Below are 18,453 nucleotides of genomic sequence, written 5' to 3' on the forward strand. Positions count from 1 at the left end.
TAGTTCTACATCTGTAGATTTACACTTTGTCACTGCTTTAAGTACTAAGTGGGTGTTAATTAGAGGCTCCTATGTTTGTGTCAGTGCAGTAAAAAAAAAAAAACAGTGAAAATAGAAAAGGGAAAAAAAAAACAGCAAATCACACAAAAGCATAACCACTAGACGACCCCACTAAGTTGAAATCATGTCCTGATTGTTTTTGTGTCAAGAAAAGGTGCTCTGAAACAAGAGGACAGATAGATAGCATAATAGGCTTTTTCTTTGTTTTAAGTGGCAGGCTTTGCCCTGAACAGTATTTCTCATATATGGTTTTTTAAAAAGTCCCTTAGTCAGCGGACTTTGTTCCATTGAAGTCGCTTTGGGAGTCGGTGTCCTCCTCTGAGGCATCCTCGACCACCCTTCGGCCTCCGCCTATGCGCCGAGGTGTGCTGCTAAAGGGGGGCTCATTTCCACGCCTAAAATAGGACAAAAAAGTACACAAGACACAAACAGAAAGAAACATTGTCACAGTGAGGGGATGCAATAGGCTCTGTGTTGGTTAAGTTCATTTGAAAACCAGTTGGGTGTTTGCACACTGCAAAAGGAGCGTTGATGAAGTACAGAATGTACAGGTTGTGCTTCGGTTACAGGTAAAGCACGCTGGTTATCTTTGTAACTCATTTTAACTCCTTGGTCAGGAAAATGAGTTTGGTTTACGGCAGTTAAACCAAGCACTGAGGAAAAATATGACCCCAGGAAATGGGTACAATGGAAACCAAATGGTGCAATATGACTTGGGACTCAGAATTTTTCAGTTACATCTCTGATAGCCACATTTCCCTCAGTTAGGCTCAGTGAAAGAAATGAGAGCATTAAGGGTGTGCACGGGGAATGAAAAGTTATGGTATGTTAATGAGAAATAGTGATGGGGTAACTTTTAGGCGCAGAGATACCTGCTGCGTTACTCCTTGGGTTCAGGGTTGCCTCTGGAATAGAGATGGACATGATTGTTTTGTTTCCGCTCATCAACTTTAGAAAGAATGTGAATGCTTCAAGTGTTCATTTACATCCCTTTGAATGACATTAATTATGCTCTGTAGCACTGAAATGTAGCTTAACTGAGAGCATTTAAAACTAATAAATGTGCTTTAACCTGTCTACAGTTTGGCAAATCTGTAAACTGTTGTTTGTGTACAACTGTGGCTACAAAAAAGTTTGGATGCTTTATAAAATGTTAGAGCAGAATGCTAAGATTTGCAAATAACTCGAAGCCTGTTTGATTGAAAGAAGCAGAAAAGACAATTTTGTTAATTTTGCTTTTCAAATATACAGTTTTTTAAATTTTGATGCGAGAATCATGTCAAAAATATGTTTAACAGGTTTAGTTCCTTCTTCCAACAGCACAGTTTGAGACTCAAGGGTTTTACTACGAAGGAAGTTCAGCGAAGCCAGAGTTTCTTTGTGTTAGCTGGCTCGACAAAACCTAAATCCTCATTCAGAGGTAACTGGTACCATGAAAATTATTTAACAGTCAACTTTCAAGTGAAAGAGTTTCTGCTTCAGGCTCTGAGTGTTCTTGCATATAAAGGGAGGGGGGCTGGTGCCATTTAGCTTCTTTACTTGCTCTGCATAAAATTAGATACATTGAGTACCACCAAAGGAGCTGGTGATAAAGACCTCACTAACACTCGGGCTGCAAATAAGATGAGCATAGTGCTGTGTACAGTTGAGCTTCATTCAGGGGTTTTAGTAAGGTATGTATATAAAAACATAGTGCTTCACCACAGAGTCTATACTGCAAGCAAAGCATGGTTTAAAAAAACGTAATAATAAAAATGTGGTTCCTCCAGCTGATTTTAAGCCAAAACTCTGAAACCGACCAGGTTATGTCATGTTAAAACCTAAGTTACCATGGAGACCTAGCCTGTTGTCTTTGTAGTATTTCAGGTTAAACTGATCTGCAAACCATTACATTCAGTTATTTACATTTTACACAGCATCCCAACCTCTTACTGCAATGTCTGTGTCCTGTTGTGGCATCATGGAAATAGCAGGTGAACATCACCTCCATCAGCAGAACGACCCTTTGGCGTTTTATCCTACCTGAGTTTGTTCTTGAGAGAGCCGATCTCGCGGGTCATGGCGTCGTTGGCCTCAGTGGCTTCATCCAGCTCCCGCTGCAGCTTCCTGCGGGCTGCTGTGGCACGCTGAGACTCCTCCTCCGATTCCTCTAGCTGCCGCTTCAGCTGCTTCATGCGAGTGTTTGACTTTTCCGCCTGGTGAGTGAACAAAGCGAATATACTAACTCGGCACTGACAAGCACAATCAAAGCTGCATTTATTTTCTTGTTCGTGCACAAAAACGTTTCCGTGACTGTACCTGGTCTTTGTACTGCTCTGCCTGTTTTCTTTCGTCTTCCACCTGCAACATCAGGTCCTTGAGCTTCTTGTCTTTCTGGCGCATATTCTTGGCAGTTGTCTGCTTATCCCTGAGACAAGATGGACAAGAGTTAAGAGGAAATGAATATGAGTACAGCTGATACAATTTAAAGAAGGTAAAACCACCAAAAAAAGTAAATATTTTTTTATTCATCAAACATACGGTATGCTCTGTGTTTATGTGTCCCTGACCTGTTCTCCTGCTCCAGCTGCTCCTCCAGCTGTGCCACTTTAGCCTCCAAGGCAGAGATGGAGGACTTGAACTTGGACTTGACCTGGTTCTCCATCTCCTGGAGCTTGGCCTTCAGCTCCTTGTTCTGGCGGTCCAACTGCTGCCGAGCGCTCTCGTTCTTCTGGGAGGTGGTGCGCTCCGTCTGCAGCTCATTGTTCAGCTGATCCACCTGTGGGTGGAGTACGTGCAAAGAGAGGGATGAGAACTCTGCCCAGTGCTTTAACACTTCATGAATCATGTCTGCTACAGTCTTATCACCTGTTGTGTGCTCTTCCTCAGCCTGTCATTGATGATCTCCATGTTGCTTTGCTCCTCCTCCAGCTCCTCCTCTAGCTGGGCGATCTTAGCTTCCAGGCGACGCTTCTCATCTGACAAGGCTGACCTGAGCACAGAGAGCATGGTAAGAAATGCCACCATCTTTTTTTCATGGTTCACTTCACAGACAAAGCAACAGAGTGAACTCTACACCTACTTTCCAGAGGTGTTGCTCGCCAGCTCATCGGACAGTTCGTCTCTTTCAGCCTCTGCTTGCTTCCGTCCTCTCTCAGCTGCAGCCAGTTCCTGCAAACACATACATTCATTATTTTGAGCCCCGGCTCCCAGAGAGGTTCTTGCCTTGTTAGGAATCGACAGCCTTACCTCCTGTAGCTGCATGAGCTCAGCCTCCAGACTCTTGGCCTTCCTCTCGCTCTCCTTTGCGGTGGTCAGCACCTCTTCTCGAGCAGCACGAGCATCTTCCAGCTCCCTCTGGTAGTCCTTCATCTGGGCCTGGAGGGATGAAGAGAAACAGAGAAAAGACATCAGATAATGTTTCAAGTATATTTACGATACTTGAGGCAGATGATCTGTGTTTGATGATACCAAGTCCTGTTTTCAAGTGCTTCTCTTAGTGATCATATCTTATTTTAGTGTTTTGACATTTCCCTTTAAAGTCACAGTTACTAGCCAAAACCGGGGAATTTTCCCTTAAGAAGATGTTTGTCTACATATCTACAAGTTTATTTCAAGAAAACAACAAGTTAAGTTTTACATGTGTTTGCTTCCAAGTTAAAAAAAAATCCAAAAACATTTTACCTTTAAAATAAAAACCTTCACTACAACATATGCTTTAATGTAAATATGCATCTAAAAAATTACAGTGAAAACTAAAAGACCCATACAGTATTTATATAAATTCTTCTGTGCTGAATTTTCTCAGTGTCCTTTGCTCTGACCTGGAGCTTGCGGAGCTGCTTGATAGCCTCATCACGTCCCTTATTGGCTGTCTCGATCTGTCCCTCCAGATCTTTCATGTCTATCTCCAGCTTCTTCTTGGCTGCTGCTGCTGTGGCCCTCTGCTTACGTTCATCCTCCAACTCCGTCTCCAACTCACGGACCTGCAGCCAGTGTGCATCATTGCAATGATTACTGACGCTGAAATAGCATTCTTTGATAATAAATCATTCACATCCTTCTGGTATAAGAATGAAGGCTTTTATTTACCTGCTTGATCAGCTGCCTCTTCTTCTCCTCTCCCATCTCATCTCTTCCCTGGAGGTCTCTCTCAAACTGGGCCTTCAGAGCCTGCATGTTGACCTCCAGACGCAACTTGGCATCCTCAGCCGCCTGCAGTTCGTCCTCTAGCTCCTCCAGCTGCGTCTTCATCTCCTCCACCTGGGCTTCCAGGCCTCGTTTGGACTTCTCCAGCTCATGGACCTTCCATCAATACATTTTAAATTAACTGGAAAGCTCTAGACACTGTAAACATATACCTGTAACTACAGACTTTCAGCCTGCAGATCTATTGACCAGTGCCAAGTGAGTGAAAGATGTTCCAACACTAACATTTTTTCCCACATCATCCTTGGAGCTGATCAGGTCCTCCATCTCTGCTTTTAGGGCCTTGTTGGCTCTCTCCAGCTCCTCTCTGGAGTCCTGAGCCTCTTCTAGAGCCCTTGCCAGGGACAGAGCTTTGGTCTCCTTCTCTCTGGCCTCAGCTTCAGCACGGTCTCGCTCGTCTGCATATTTACTGGAGACACTCTTCTCTTCGGCCAGCATCTGGAGATCAAAGAAACAAATAACTATGAATTTAACAAATCTGTTTTACTGTGCATATAATCTTATATAATAAAGTCACAATCTTGACTACAATTAACTGTGAAATTCTAAAAACAGGCTCAATCCCATGAATGATATTTTAAAAGCTTGTTTTCTGGTTTAGCAGACCTGGTCAAACTTCTTCTGTTTCTTCTCCAGGTTTGAAACGTTCTGCCTCTGGTTGTCCAGATCCATCAGCGTGTCCTCCAGCTCCTGCTGCAGACGATTTTTGGTCTTCTCCAGCTTGTCGTATGCTGAGGCCTTCTCTTCATACTGAGTGTTCGCTGCCTCCAAATCTCTCTGCAGACGCTTCTTTCCTTCCTCCAGCAGCTCAATGTTGCCTGACATTTCATCCATCTTCTTCTTTGCATCTGATAGCTGCACACAAAGCAAAACTGTTATGTAACAGAGAGGAATCTTCTACATGATACAAGAGTGTTTTCTTGTTATGAGCTTTAGCTTACAGTAAACCTTCACTCCAATATCGCTCCAGTTTTTTCCCATCATATTATCTTTATTTTGCTCCCGCCAATTTCTCTTAAAGTCTTAATCAACAGAGTTCGGCCTCTGACCTGGATGTTGAGAGTGGACACGTGTCTCTCCACGTTCCTCTTTGCCTCCATCTCCTCTTCAAGCTGCTCCTGTAGGCTGTTCTTGTCGTCTTCCGCCTGCCGCAGCTTTGTGGAGAACTGCAATTTCTGGCGTGTCTCCTCAGCCAGCAGCTCCTGTTAGACACAAGAGTTCAGTAGTCAGTGCGTTTGTTCTAAAGTTTAATATATTTCATCGTCATAGCAAAGACTAAATGTTTGTGTGGTGTTATTAACAACATGTTAAGAGTAAACGTTCGGTTACCTGAGAGTCTTGGAGTTGGGAGGTAAGGCTGGCCACGTCTTTGCTCAGTTTGATGTTCTTTCCTTCTGCTTCATTCAGTAGGTTTGTCACACTCTCCAGTTCAATCTGTACAGGAATAAAAATTATGTGTTTGTTACTTTTTCAAGCGTAGTTTTGTGGCATTCTTTTTTTTAATGATTCACATTTTTTTCCAGTTGTTAAATAATTAGTGAAAGTGATTTACAGTGATCTTGGAGCAGCGCTCTGTCAGCTCAGCCTTCTGCTTCTCGCTGTCGTTGAAGCGGGACTGAAGATCCGTCACCTGACCTTCTAGCTTCTTCCTCTTGTTCTCCCCATCTTGCTTGGCCTGGGTCAGTGAGCGTACCTCCATAGTTAGCTCTGACGTTTCCTTCTCCAGAGCTTGTTTTGCTTTCTCCAGGTTTGACTTGACCTGAGCAGAGGAAAATAAAGAGAATCCTCAATACGAAATTAAAGAAATAAAAAGCTAATGACAGCTGGGTATTAAGAATGATTCATAAAATAGTGGCCTTACTCGTTTTGACTGTTCCAGCTGCTCACTGAGCTCCTCAACAGCCTGAGTGTGTTTCTGTCTCATCTCATGTATTTGAGCCTCGTGGGTCCGGTTCTCCTCCTCAATGGCTCTCTTCAGCTGGGTCACTTCATGCTCACGTTTGGCTCTGTAGGCAGATACATGGATAATGCAGGTATTTTTTTAAGCATGCACATTTTGTTTTTTGGTTATGTTTTGTTAGTCATCTTTTTCTTCTCTAAGATAGCTTCATCATCTAAAAGGTGAATGTATATACACTTTATAAATTCCTCTGAATACATATTTGTGTAACCTTAGTTCCTGCTGTGTGGCAGTGGTGTCCAGAGTGTCCTCTAGCTCAGACTTGAGGGCCTCCAGCTCCTCCCCAAGGTCCCGTTTGATCTTCTCGGCCTTGTTCCTGGCAGCCCGCTCAGAGTCTAGGTCCTCCTGCAGGTCGGAGATGTGTCCTTCCAGCTCTCTGATCTTCTTCAGAGCATTGTTTTTCTGGGCAGACTCATCTTCCAACCTGTGAGAATCAAGAGTATATTAAACTATTAAAACTGATAGAACTTAGTGTTGTTTTGAAGAAATAAATACACCAGTCTGACACTACCTGGCTAAGGCGTTCTGTAACTCCTCCTCCTTCTTTGCAAGCTGAGCTTTGAGGTCAGCGATCTGGGCCTGCAGGTCAGCGATCTGTTCCTGTAGGTCATTTGACTCCGCCTCCAGTTTGCGCTTAGCTTTATCCAGCTCCTGACGGGTCTTCTCCTCTTTCTTCAAGCGGACTAGTGCGAGAGAGATACCACTCAATGATGTGTATGAGAAATGGGATATGAGTACCGTTACAAATGCATACAAGGTGACTACCTTCTAATTCAGAGATCATGGATTCGTGTTTATTTTTGAGCTTAGTGAGATTCTTAGATTTTTCTTCTTCCTCTGCCAGGTTAGCACTGAAGTCTGCAACTCTCTCCTCTAGCAACTTTCGCTCCTACAAAAACATCACAAAGCCGGTGATGTATTTAGTTTCCCAAGTGACTTACTTTGAAAAATGCTGATTTCCAGTACTTACCTTCAGCAGCTTGTTGTTCTGGTCCTCCATTACCAGAATATCATCCTCCAGCTTTTTGATCTTTCCCTCGCAGGTAACCTTCTCGAGCTGCAGTTTTTGACGAGCGTCTTCCTCCTCTTCCAAATGTTCCTCCAACTCCTGCATGAAAAGACTGAACCCTCAGTTTCTCCAGCAGCTTTATCACACTGTGAAAGCACAGCTACCCGAGCAATAACAACTCCAACTGAACAACAGTGCGAAACAGACATGTTGACCTGCATCTGCTGCTGCATCTTCTTCTTTTCCACTAACAGCCCCTGAGAACGCTCCTCCTCTTCATCGAGCCTCGCCTCCATCTCATGGAGGATTTCCTCCAACTCCTGCTTCTTCGCCGCCAGACGGACCCTCATCTCCTCAGCCTCAGCATACAACTCTGTCTCTGCCTGAAGCTGCTCCTGCAGTGCGTTTCTCTCCTCCACAATCTGACAGACAGGCAGAATCAGCAGACTCTCCATAACTGGAAACTTTATCGAATCAACGCTGAACGGATTCATTAAAAGAAAGCAAAACAAGGTTTGTGTCATTGATGCGCATTTAATCCCTTACCTGTGTATGTTTCAAGGTGATTTCTTTTAGCTCTGACTCAAACTTTGTGGCAACTTCTTTGGCTTTCTGTAGCTCCTCTTCCTTGAGACCCATCTCCTCTTCCTGTCGGGTCACTTGCAACAGAGGCTTAACCTGTTGTTCAGAAGGAAAAGGCAGAATTTGTCATTTCAAAATAATTTTGTAGTATCTGGAAAGTTTCTTTCTCAAAAAACACACAGATGTACTATGGTTTTGTTGCATTTATATGCTTCTAGAGACTGACTAGCTGACCTTTGTGAAAAGCCTCCACCACTGCCAGTTCCTTAGTTTGAGGTAGGCAGCACAGTTCCTCTGGATCACTTTCATAGCTGTCAGCTGCTGCTGTCGCTTGGCGAATGCCCTTCAAAAAAAAAAATACATAGTGCAACATGCAAAGTTTTATTTACGGTGATAACAGCAACAAATAAACTGCTTTAAAGGGGGGGCTTCAATTTTCATACTTTCTGGCCAGGAAGCCTCTAGCTTGGGCCTGGAAAGCAATGATGATCACAGTGATCTTCAAATCTCTCTCCTCCTCTAGTTGAGCAAGCACTCCTGTGCGGAAAAAGATTTTACTCTGTCCGATTCTGTACAGGTTGGGGTCCAAGTCCAGATGCTTGATCTACAGAGACAGGAGATCAGTAAATGATGTGATATATTAAGTTGTCACACAGGATAATTCTACCTTGGTGTGTGTCAATGTTATTGAACATGGATGACAATTTTGAAGTTGTGAACTAACCATGAGGCAGCAGGCTTGTTTTCCGTCCATGAAACCTTTGGGAATAGCGTTAGCAGCCAAGATCTCATAACTGCAAGAAGCCAGAGAGATGTTACACTTAATATGGTGAGAAATTTTGACTGAAATAGTATAGTAGTAGCTAGACCGACCGCTGGCGGAACTCCTGGAAAACGATTCGGTTGGGGAAGCCTTGTCGACAGATCCTGATTCCTTCCAGCACACCGTTACACCTGAGCTGCTCCAAGACCAGGTTAGCATCCAGCTTCCCTGCCTGAGTAGAGCAGGATTGCAGTTTTATTACATAAAGTTTTCAAAAACTAAATACATACAGTATAACTCGCTTATGCTGACCGGTTAGTAATAAATTCATTTTGTCTATGTTATGTGTGTGTGTTTTTTTTCATGACTTTAGAAATACGGCCACATATGGAGTGAGATCAATTGCTAATTTATTTGATGATGAAAAAGCTCTCCTCTCAATATGCATCTATAGTCATGTGAAAAAAAAGTTCTTATAGGGTTTTACACCATCCTGTGAAATACTAAGTACACATTTAAGGTATAGGAAATTAAGAGGATAGATAGCAGCCAAGAGCTGATAATCACACACACTTGATTAATTGAACATTAACCACCAGCAACCACCTCTAAAATTATGTTTTATTATTGCTAGTCTAGTAGTTTTGCTGCCAATTGTCTTTACCCTCTTCTCATGGTTCGGGATGATACATCTGACGAAGTTGGGTTGGGTGTTGTGCAGCGTGGTCATGAGTTTTGCCAAAGACTCCTTGTAGAGCTGCCCCACTGTGCGGAACATTCCCTTCTTGGTCTTTGAGGCGCTCGGGCCGGAGGTGTCTGACATCTTAGCTAATGTGTCAAGGCCGACGACTCTGTCCGCTGAAAAACACAAAACAGTGTGTAAAATCAGCTTGTCTTTGCTTTAATGCCTATTTCAGTTTTAAGAATCTAATTGCATATCTTTTGTGGGACAAACATATTGATAAAAGCAGGTAAAATGTGTGTGTTGCTTTCGGGTAATTTGTTTCATTGTGTACACGTCAGATTTGCTTTAATGTTCTTAAGGTAAAATAAATCTGAGTTGTCCCATCTAAAAATCAATATGAAAGAATCAAGGTGATATCTTTAGTTGTGGCTCCAAAATAGTTCAACAATCACTAAGGTTTCTTTTTTCCCTTTTATTTAACCGGGAAGTGAACTTCCTAGATAAATAGTCTCTTTTCTGAGTGCCTCTCAGGGCAAGCTAGGAAGCCCTAACCTAGAAGTTTCTCCAAAGACAAAGGCAAAATGTGCAGAAAAACATTTCTAGGATTTCAGTAAAGAAGAAAATCTAGTTTAGTTGTCGCAGCAGAAGCTTCTGCTGTTTTTATGCCTTATCACTGAGGAGAGTTTGGTCCTTGTCTCAGAGTGGCTTACAATAAACTTATGAGACGGAATAAAATCATATGCATCTCACCATCTTTCCAGAGGTCTTGGACAAACTGGTTAGAAGAATTGGAGAGCAGTGCTGTAACGTTGTCATTTAGAGGGTCCATGTTCTTTGTCAGCCAGGCTGTGGCGTTATAGTCTACCTAAAACAGCAAGACGACAAAGTTATGTGAGCTTTCATGAGAATGCAAGATGATTGTCTTCAAATTAAGATAAACATTATGAAGACAGAACATTTTTCCCTTCTCCTAACTGCCATCATTCTCACCTTCCCAGCATAATGAAGAATGGAGAACTCTGTTTTGTCTTTAAGCTGTTTAGGTTTGGCAAATTTCATGTGGTTGCCCTGTGTGTTTAAAAGTTTCTCCACAAAGGAGATATCTGTGGCTTTGGGGAACCAGCACTCTTCATCCAGCAGGGCCAGGATGCCTGGAGGGTTGTTCTGCAGAGAATATTTATGTGATTAAGAGGCTGTGTAAGATTTAACTGATGCTGTTATTTATTATTAACACTTACTGGCCTCTCAATGAGCTCGATGCAGGGCTGGAGGTCAAGGCCAAAGTCAATGAAGTTCCACTCGATGCCTTCTCTCTGATACTCCTCCTGCTCCAGGATGAACATGGTGTGGTTGAAAAGCTGCTGTAGCTTCTCATTGGTGTAGTTGATGCACAGCTGCTCAAAGGAGTTATCCTGCAATAGCCAGAACACAAAGATGAAGACATGCATATCACATCCACTATCTTTCCAAGCGCTCTGCACCGTAAGAAAAAAAAAATCCTAAAAAAACAGTAATATTCTGGCAGCTGGGGCGCCAAAATAATACCAGAAAATAACTTTCTCATGAAAATACGGTTATTTCCAGTAATGACAATACAGTTTGTTGTCCTAATTTTACATGGGACTTTGCCTTTTTCATTTGTGAATGTATTTTAATAATCTAAATATGCATATATACAGACAAATACATTTAAAAAACAAGAAAATTATGTTTTATTACATTTACAGTGATTTTACATTAATTTACATTTGAAATGTAAAATCACAGTCTATTTATGTAAATTTAATGATATTCTAGAAGAACAGTACAAAACTGGAAAATATACAGTAAAATTCTTTTATATTACAATTTTTTTTACAGTGTGTGATGATCTATACCTCAAAGATCTCAAAACCGGCAATGTCAAGGATTCCCAGGAAGGAGGCTCCTTGGCGTTTAGTCTTATCCAGGGCTTTGTTAACCCGGCCCAGGAGCCAGCGGAACAGTCGCTCAAAGACAGCTTTGGCCAACGCTTCTATAGCAAAGTCAGCCTAACAGACACAGACACACAGAAGAACACAGACCAGACTGTGATTAACACACAGTTATTCCTGTGTTTTTAAACAGTTTCCTCCTTGCAGTACCTGCTCTTTGGTCTGTGCCTTCTGCACCACCTCCCTGCCCACTTTGATGCGAGGGGTGAGGATGGCTCGTGTAAAGTCTGTCACATTGATGCCCTGCAGGTGACACACCTTCTGCGCAGCTACAAAGACAGAAATTTTGTCATATTGGACACAATATTATTTCACCCAGGTGTTCTTGCTGCTATAGATAATACATTTTTAAAGTTACAGCTGGCTTTGTAAAAGTCAATAACCCCTAGTGGGATTTCTAATGGCAGGAAGAAGTTGTGTCTAACCAGTGTTGTCTGGCATGGTTGCCTGCTCCTGGTTCCTCTCTTTCTTGAATTCAATGTTTCCCAGCTGCATCACTGTGGAGCACACCTTCAGGATATCTGGAACAAGGAAATCAAGTGGTTGACTTCACGGGGAAACACTAATAATAATGTTCTTCTTGTTTGCTGGAACATTTCCCCAAAATCAGCTTGTTTTCTGATTTAAATGTAAATGAATGTTGCCTCTTCAATGCAAATTCACAACAACAGTCCAGATTCAGAAGGTAAAGACCCGACAGTATTAGAGCGATGCTAATGCTATGCTTATTACTACGCTGATACCAATTCTGTCCTCTTCTGTGATGCCCATGATATTCATGGCCTCCATGGTTTCCTCATACATCTCATCGTCTTGCTGGCCAGGGAGCTGGACGTGGCCTGCGCTGAGGAAGCGGTAATTACTGAAGGGCTCCAGAAGTAGCTCCTCTGAAAATAAAGAAAAACAGCGACTTATCATCATCATCGTTCTGTGGTCAGTAATCTGTGAATCAGTGAGGCTTAACTTTTTATGAAGATTTTGCTCTCGTGAGAAAATAGCACGAGTGGTCATAAATAACATGCAGGAACGCTTTACTCAGCTTTATTTTGATTATTGTGGTTAAACATCAGTTGGAAGAAAATCTTCTTTGAGAGTTTGAGAAAATTCTTTTCCTCCATGACCTTAAAAAAACATTTTCATAATCCAGCTGGATAAATTGTGACATGCATGACAGTCAACGAAGACCAGAAGTGACTTCCTTTTCCCCTTCCTCCAGTTCCAGATGAGACTTCCACATGACGGTGATATGTACAACACACTGTCAAAGAAGCCCTGCTAACTGCTGAGCAGCAGCATCAAAGAAATCACACACATATTTTGGGTTTATAATCATCTTACCGCGCAGTTTGTCCTTGGCACCAGCAATCATGTAGTAGAAAATGTGAAAAGCTCTTTCTGTCTTTGCCTGTCTGATACAGCGAGACTTCTCCAGCAGATCTGAGAGCAACTGTTAAAGAATAAAAATCTCATTTGTGAGTAGGGGCAATTTAGTTTACAAACCTCTGTTCAGCCTTAAATGATAATTCTTGTTTTAACTAAATAGGAAGAATATAATTAATGCCTTGTGTTTTTTTTACAAGCCAGTCAAGTTTCAGTTTCTAATGATCTAATAATCTATCTCTCTCCAAAATGTCATCGAATGAGTGCCACCTATTCAGTATCTAGCCAAATGTGAAATATTTTCACAAGCCCTGATTTTTTTCCGAAGTTATATGACAGAAAAATGTCCAGAAGAGTATGACATTATGTTTAAAAATAAACTGTCATCAGATATTAGTGTTAATTTTTGCAGTAATCAGTGTATGAATTCTTGATTTAAAGCCAAACATTTATTTTCTGAGGTTATTGTGACTTTAAACAATCTAAACAGTTCATCCAAGTGATTAATAAGTAATTGTAATAATTGTAATAGTAATAAGTAATTAAGTAATTAGCAACAAAGCTAGCAGTCATTGTTTTAAAAATCTCATAGATGATGCAAGTTTGAATTATATACCTAAAAAAACGCCTTTTATAGGAAAAAGATGATTTATAATGGCCCGAAATAAACTGTTATTCAAAAGCTGTCAGCAGATAAACTTTGCAATAACTTATTTGAAATCAAAAAGCAGCACACAGCATTTAACTTTTGGTGCAGATGAAAGGCAACACAAAAAGTCTTCTCACTGTAAAAATAATATGTCTAAGATTAAAAAGTAAAAAGGATACAAGTCTCAATGTTGGCTCCAACAATGTAGCCGGTCACGTCAAAGTTGATGCGGATGAATTTTCCCTGTGAGAGAGATAAATGAGAAGTGAGATCACGATACGTGCAAAAAATATAACTAAGAAAACATCTAAACAATGCGTTCTATAACTTCACAAAACTCACAAATCTTGAGGAGTTGTCATTTTTGATGGTCTTAGCATTTCCAAAGGCCTCCAGGATAGGATTGGCCTGCAGGAGTTGCTTCTCCAGCTCCCCCTAGTGATGACAGCAACACAGAAAAATGTGACTAAGAAGGACTGATTCGCTGCTTGTGATGCAGTGGAGTTGGAGTTTGGTGGGGATGAAGTAGTATAGGGTCAGTATTGATAGGTTAGCGTAGGTCTACCAGAATATCATCAGTGACAAGGGAAAAAAGGCAGAAAACAAGACGAAGGGCACGGGTCCTCACTAAACAATGAATATTTGGACAAGTACATTTATATCAAGTTACAAAAGGTTAATATAATAATTTCACTGTAGTCTTCTTTGATTTTCTGATGAATACTGGATGGATTACATAACACAGACATGACCAAAACACTCCTCCATCAGTTCTGAGAAACTGTTAAAATCCAGAGAAGCTGTTGTTGATGACGAAGATCAGAGGCTGAGATGGATGAGGTGGGTTATGTTGGGTCACAGGCTTCCAAATACCAGCTGAAAAGCTGTGAAAATATTCCAACAAAGTTTTTTTTATTCAGTGCGTTGGCAAATCAAAATGATTCTGATTCAGAAACATCCTACTGGAGATGCGATTTGCTTCCAGCGTGACTGCAGAGACTGTAGATGCAGGTGGAGCTGGGCGATAGTCAGTAAATGAGGCAGACACCCCGTCACTCTGCATTGAGTTAATCCACCTGATCAAAGTGGTCTGTCCTAGTCTGTATCCAGGTCGGGCGCTGTAGACCTCTACCTAACCTCTCTTGCTTAAAAACACCTCCCTTAGCAACACTGTAAGTGAGCTAAAGCTAGGAAGAAGAGAAAGGAGCACGACTTGTAGCACAAAGATAATGAAGACAAACGATAGCCATGTGAAGCTGTTTGCCAACTTGTGTGAATTCGTTAAGCTCAGTTTCAAAATATGTGGTTTACAGATGTTTTTACTAATGCTGATATATATTTTTCCATATATTAGAGGACTGTTTTTGGAACTCACTGACAAATATGGAGGTCAGCCACAGCCGTAATTAAAAATAGAAATAATGATAATAAGTAAAAGACGTAGCCAATACTGACTGAATGTGAATTGAAGTAATATTCCCGGTTTTCACATTATTTCACTTCATACTGTATTTTTATGTGAAATTTGGCAAAACTAGTGATATTTTGACAGATATTTTAAGCTTGCTTTAGCAAACCAAACAGACATATAGACATTTCAAAGGAACATGGGAAAATTTAAAAAAGAGAACTAAAATAATTTTGGAATTTGCCTCTTAGAAAAATGCTTTAATTTGGGAAAAGTTGTGTCCTCAATTAAAAGCCAAGTATTTATATTATATGTAAGAAAAAAACAGGAGGATACAGACCCGCTGATGAGATGCAGTTCAGAGGTGGCAAAGCAGAGAAGAAGGTCCTGTTTATTTAAGTCTCTGAAGGAAAAACGAGAAAATAGAAAAGGAAAAAAGATGCAAAGCAAGACAGCATGAAAGAGAAAGTTACAGCTGGTGGGAAAGACTGATCCTTGAGACATAGTTTAAATACAAATATCTAAGAGTACAGATTAGGAGAAACTGCTAAAAAAGTGCTTGAGAATGAGCGGAAGTAAGAGAAAGCAGAAAAAAAAAGAGTTTAATCCAATGCTATTTCTGCACAGGCAGTCCATGGGAGCCTCAAGGTCCTATAGAGGACAGTGTCCAGAGATAATTATTCCTCTGGGAGCAAAGACCTTCTGAGTGAGCAGGGTCAGAGCCAAAGGGAAGCGTTGCTTTGACTGACTTTTTCCAATTATTACCCGAGCACCAGAACAGCAACATCAACTTGTGAGGTTTGAGCTGAAGTACCGTTAAAATAATTTATTTATTTTTTGTGAAAGCTTCAAGTTTGTTGCTGATTTTAGTGAAGTCACAATGTTTAAAAGTCAACAGAGTTTCCCAAACTGAGTTTTAAAAACTCCACAAAGTAAAAGTTACAGGACAGCCTCACGGCCCACGTCAGGCCCACTGGCAGTCGGATGAGGAAGTAAGGGAGGGAAGGAAGGAAGGAAGGGGGCGACTGGTGTTTGATAGGTAAAAACAGGGCATGCTCACACTGTGATCTGTGAGAGACCCTTTCACTGTCGGGGAGGCTTGCATATAATCTCCACTGGCAGTGAAAGGGTGTCTAAAGAAGATGGAGGTCAAAAAACTGAACGTAATGAACCGCTTGAGGAGAAGGCAAAACTGGATATCTGCCACTGAACAACACAAGGTTTGAAATGTGACTGAGATTCAGTAATCTGATGATCATGCAGCCTTAATAAACTTTGTTTGATGATGAATATTAGGGTAAACACCATCTAACAGAAGGAAAGTAACATTTGGCATATGTACTTTTGGTGTAAGCAAAATCAGTAGAAAAACAGGTATTTCGGGGGCAACAGTGACACTATCAATCTTCATGCACTTTTCTAACCTAAAGAAGGAACACACACATGAAAACCACACAGAAAAACACACTCCGGGCATTCCCCTTTACTCACGTAAGCCAACTGTGATCCTGCATGTTGCTATTTGGAGGAAATGGTAATATACAGGATTAAACTGGGTAGTTTCCTATGTCATTAAGAGTGAGGGAACTGGCTGACAGATCCTAACTATCATGGTTTCTTTACACAGATACTTACAGCACTGCTGTCTTTCTTGCCTTTGTGCGAGGAGGCCACAACAGCCAAATACTGGATGACTTTCTTGGTGTTTTCTGTCTTCCCAGCACCAGACTCTCCACTAGGGAGGAAAAAGTTACAGTGGGATTGAAAAAGAAATAGAGAAGGAGAGAGGACAATGAAGATAAGCAATACTGACAGGTTTCTGTTCACACTTCAGTAACCCAGTTTAATTGAATGGAAATCATGTGCTGCAGAGATAACTGTGCCTGACACAAAGCATAATGTTATTGTTCAGACTGTATACTACACACAGGTCCTGTGATAATCTACACAGTTTCAGGGAAAAGGTTATTTTAAAAGGGATTTATTACCCTTTTTCTTATTTGTGCATACTGATGCTACTCACCTGTTGTTCATAAGGGAAGAAAGTTGTCTGAGACCGATTATAAGATTTCCAAATTTAACTCATTCAGAGTTACTCTAGTTAAGTCTAACAAGGTCGTCTACCGATCGGAAGGTTGGGGGTTCGAACTCTGACTCCCCCTAGTCTGCATGTCAAATATCCTTGGGCAAGATATTAGCCCTAAGTTGTTCTCCGATGAATCCATTGGAGTATGAATGTGTGTGAATGCTAGTTAGAAAGCATTTAAAAACATAGAAGACAGTGCTTGTGTGAATGGGTGAATGCGGCATGTTGTACAAAGTGCTTTGAGTACTCTGGGAGACTAGAAAGGCACTATATAAGAATCGGTTTTAAGATGCACCCGAAGAGACAGGAGGGAGTATTTCATGCAACCATTCCACTAGAGCCGAGCTAGCTCTTAGAATGTGACCCGATACTTCATGTTAATATACTTCTTATATTCGTTTATATACCTGATAACTTGATGAAAGTTATATGACAACGACTCTTAGACTAGACAAAAATCTAAAACGTGCTACTGTATGCTTGAAAGGCATCTAATTACTTAAACATAAGCGAGACGATGCAATTTATTCCCCGAAAATGAACTTGGCTACTTCAAATAAAGTTGAATGATCCCAGAGCCATCAGCCACTAGCCAGAACACACAGACATGCTCGGTCATGGGTCCATAAAAGGCATCGGATGCTCACTGTGTTAGGGCCTGGCAGCATAAAGAGGAGTGTAATTACTCAGTCCTGCTCAGGTCTGCTAAGGATATATGACATCCAGGCTGCTATTGCAGGCAGCTGTTAGTGCAGAGCAAATTCTGTTGGGATTTTTTTTCCTGATAGTTTATCAAGCTGTCTCATCCGGCTTATCCACAGTAAGCAGCACAGGTTTCACTTGCTGTTATAAGATTATTTGAAAGGGTATGAACGATTACAGAATGGATGGCCGCATTTCTAATATTTGGGAATTTAATTTCATAAAAACATCAATTTTTTCTACATTTTACAAGTGTACATGTGTCACTGAATATCAGGGAAGTAGTATCGTCTTTTAAAGAAGAGGTGGGCAATCATTTTTCCCAGGGGGGCCCCATGAGAAACTGGGACTGTGGACAAAAGTGATAAAATTAACACTGAGCAGAGTTCAGCATATTAATGTGATCTTCCACAGCAGTTCCAGTTTCTTGAGAACTTGAGGCCCCTTGAGAAAATGAATTGCACACCCTTTTTTATTAGATTGACAAATCAAAATTACAAGAACAGACAGGAAGGCTAAATATTTGGCGTTCCTCATTAAAAAATTTATAACTTTGAGCCCTAAGCTAGTCAGAAGTATAGTGAATATTCTTGTCCCATCAGTCTGTTTTTCATGAAAATATACTGAACAGCAGACAAAAGAAACTGGTGACCTTGTGAAGCTGAAATGCCAAAAATTTCTTAGCATCCCAACTATTTCCCATGGCACGTTTTTACTATTATATGGAGCAATCAGGGAAATACAATAAATAATACATTCATCAGGACTCAGCAACCAGAAGATACAGTAGGAATCATTTTAAGATATAATCAAACCCACAAATAAAAGTCCAGACTGGAGCCGTTTTAATTTTGTTATAATAGGTTTGAAACTGTTTTGGTATTTTGTATTAATAACACTGTAATTACTGTCTGTATCTTGATTTGCTTCACCTGCGTCCTGTTATCTATTCCTCTTTGTAGTATTTAGTTTGGATCTTCTTGTCTGCCATCCAACATTTCTCTAATG

General features: G+C 41.0%; 1 protein-coding gene across 3 annotated transcripts in view; it reads right to left on the reverse strand.

The window, feature by feature from the left end:
- Window positions 1–18: 18 nt before the first annotated feature.
- myh11a (myosin, heavy chain 11a, smooth muscle) overlaps window positions 19–18,453 on the reverse strand; it is a 32,585-nt gene continuing 14,150 nt past the window's right edge. Inside the window, exons 5-43 of one of the 3 annotated variants that reach the window (XM_026170043.2) lie at window positions 16,293–16,392; window positions 16,149–16,175; window positions 13,592–13,684; window positions 13,429–13,492; window positions 12,559–12,657; window positions 11,964–12,107; window positions 11,646–11,741; window positions 11,371–11,489; window positions 11,125–11,277; window positions 10,486–10,659; window positions 10,238–10,411; window positions 9,998–10,112; window positions 9,227–9,420; window positions 8,673–8,794; window positions 8,524–8,593; window positions 8,243–8,403; window positions 8,034–8,142; window positions 7,764–7,895; window positions 7,433–7,639; window positions 7,179–7,316; window positions 6,974–7,097; window positions 6,720–6,891; window positions 6,420–6,632; window positions 6,110–6,254; window positions 5,801–6,007; window positions 5,578–5,682; window positions 5,298–5,450; window positions 4,855–5,103; window positions 4,474–4,686; window positions 4,132–4,344; window positions 3,864–4,025; window positions 3,289–3,417; window positions 3,122–3,210; window positions 2,908–3,031; window positions 2,610–2,818; window positions 2,359–2,467; window positions 2,083–2,255; window positions 933–965; window positions 19–455 (exon numbers count right to left, since the gene is read on the reverse strand). In XM_026170043.2, coding sequence (XP_026025828.2) covers window positions 941–965; window positions 2,083–2,255; window positions 2,359–2,467; window positions 2,610–2,818; window positions 2,908–3,031; window positions 3,122–3,210; window positions 3,289–3,417; window positions 3,864–4,025; window positions 4,132–4,344; window positions 4,474–4,686; window positions 4,855–5,103; window positions 5,298–5,450; window positions 5,578–5,682; window positions 5,801–6,007; window positions 6,110–6,254; window positions 6,420–6,632; window positions 6,720–6,891; window positions 6,974–7,097; window positions 7,179–7,316; window positions 7,433–7,639; window positions 7,764–7,895; window positions 8,034–8,142; window positions 8,243–8,403; window positions 8,524–8,593; window positions 8,673–8,794; window positions 9,227–9,420; window positions 9,998–10,112; window positions 10,238–10,411; window positions 10,486–10,659; window positions 11,125–11,277; window positions 11,371–11,489; window positions 11,646–11,741; window positions 11,964–12,107; window positions 12,559–12,657; window positions 13,429–13,492; window positions 13,592–13,684; window positions 16,149–16,175; window positions 16,293–16,392 — 5,305 coding nt within the window. In that variant the 3' untranslated portion in view covers window positions 19–455; window positions 933–940. The remainder of the gene's footprint in view (window positions 456–932; window positions 966–2,082; window positions 2,256–2,358; window positions 2,468–2,609; window positions 2,819–2,907; window positions 3,032–3,121; window positions 3,211–3,288; window positions 3,418–3,863; window positions 4,026–4,131; window positions 4,345–4,473; window positions 4,687–4,854; window positions 5,104–5,297; window positions 5,451–5,577; window positions 5,683–5,800; window positions 6,008–6,109; window positions 6,255–6,419; window positions 6,633–6,719; window positions 6,892–6,973; window positions 7,098–7,178; window positions 7,317–7,432; window positions 7,640–7,763; window positions 7,896–8,033; window positions 8,143–8,242; window positions 8,404–8,523; window positions 8,594–8,672; window positions 8,795–9,226; window positions 9,421–9,997; window positions 10,113–10,237; window positions 10,412–10,485; window positions 10,660–11,124; window positions 11,278–11,370; window positions 11,490–11,645; window positions 11,742–11,963; window positions 12,108–12,558; window positions 12,658–13,428; window positions 13,493–13,591; window positions 13,685–16,148; window positions 16,176–16,292; window positions 16,393–18,453) is intronic. The other 2 variants (XM_026170041.2, XM_026170042.2) reach the window with 2 other exon arrangements.

This window comes from Astatotilapia calliptera, chromosome 6 (genome assembly GCF_964374335.1).
Source record: "Astatotilapia calliptera chromosome 6, fAstCal68.1, whole genome shotgun sequence".
Taxonomy (NCBI): Eukaryota; Metazoa; Chordata; class Actinopteri; order Cichliformes; family Cichlidae; genus Astatotilapia; species Astatotilapia calliptera.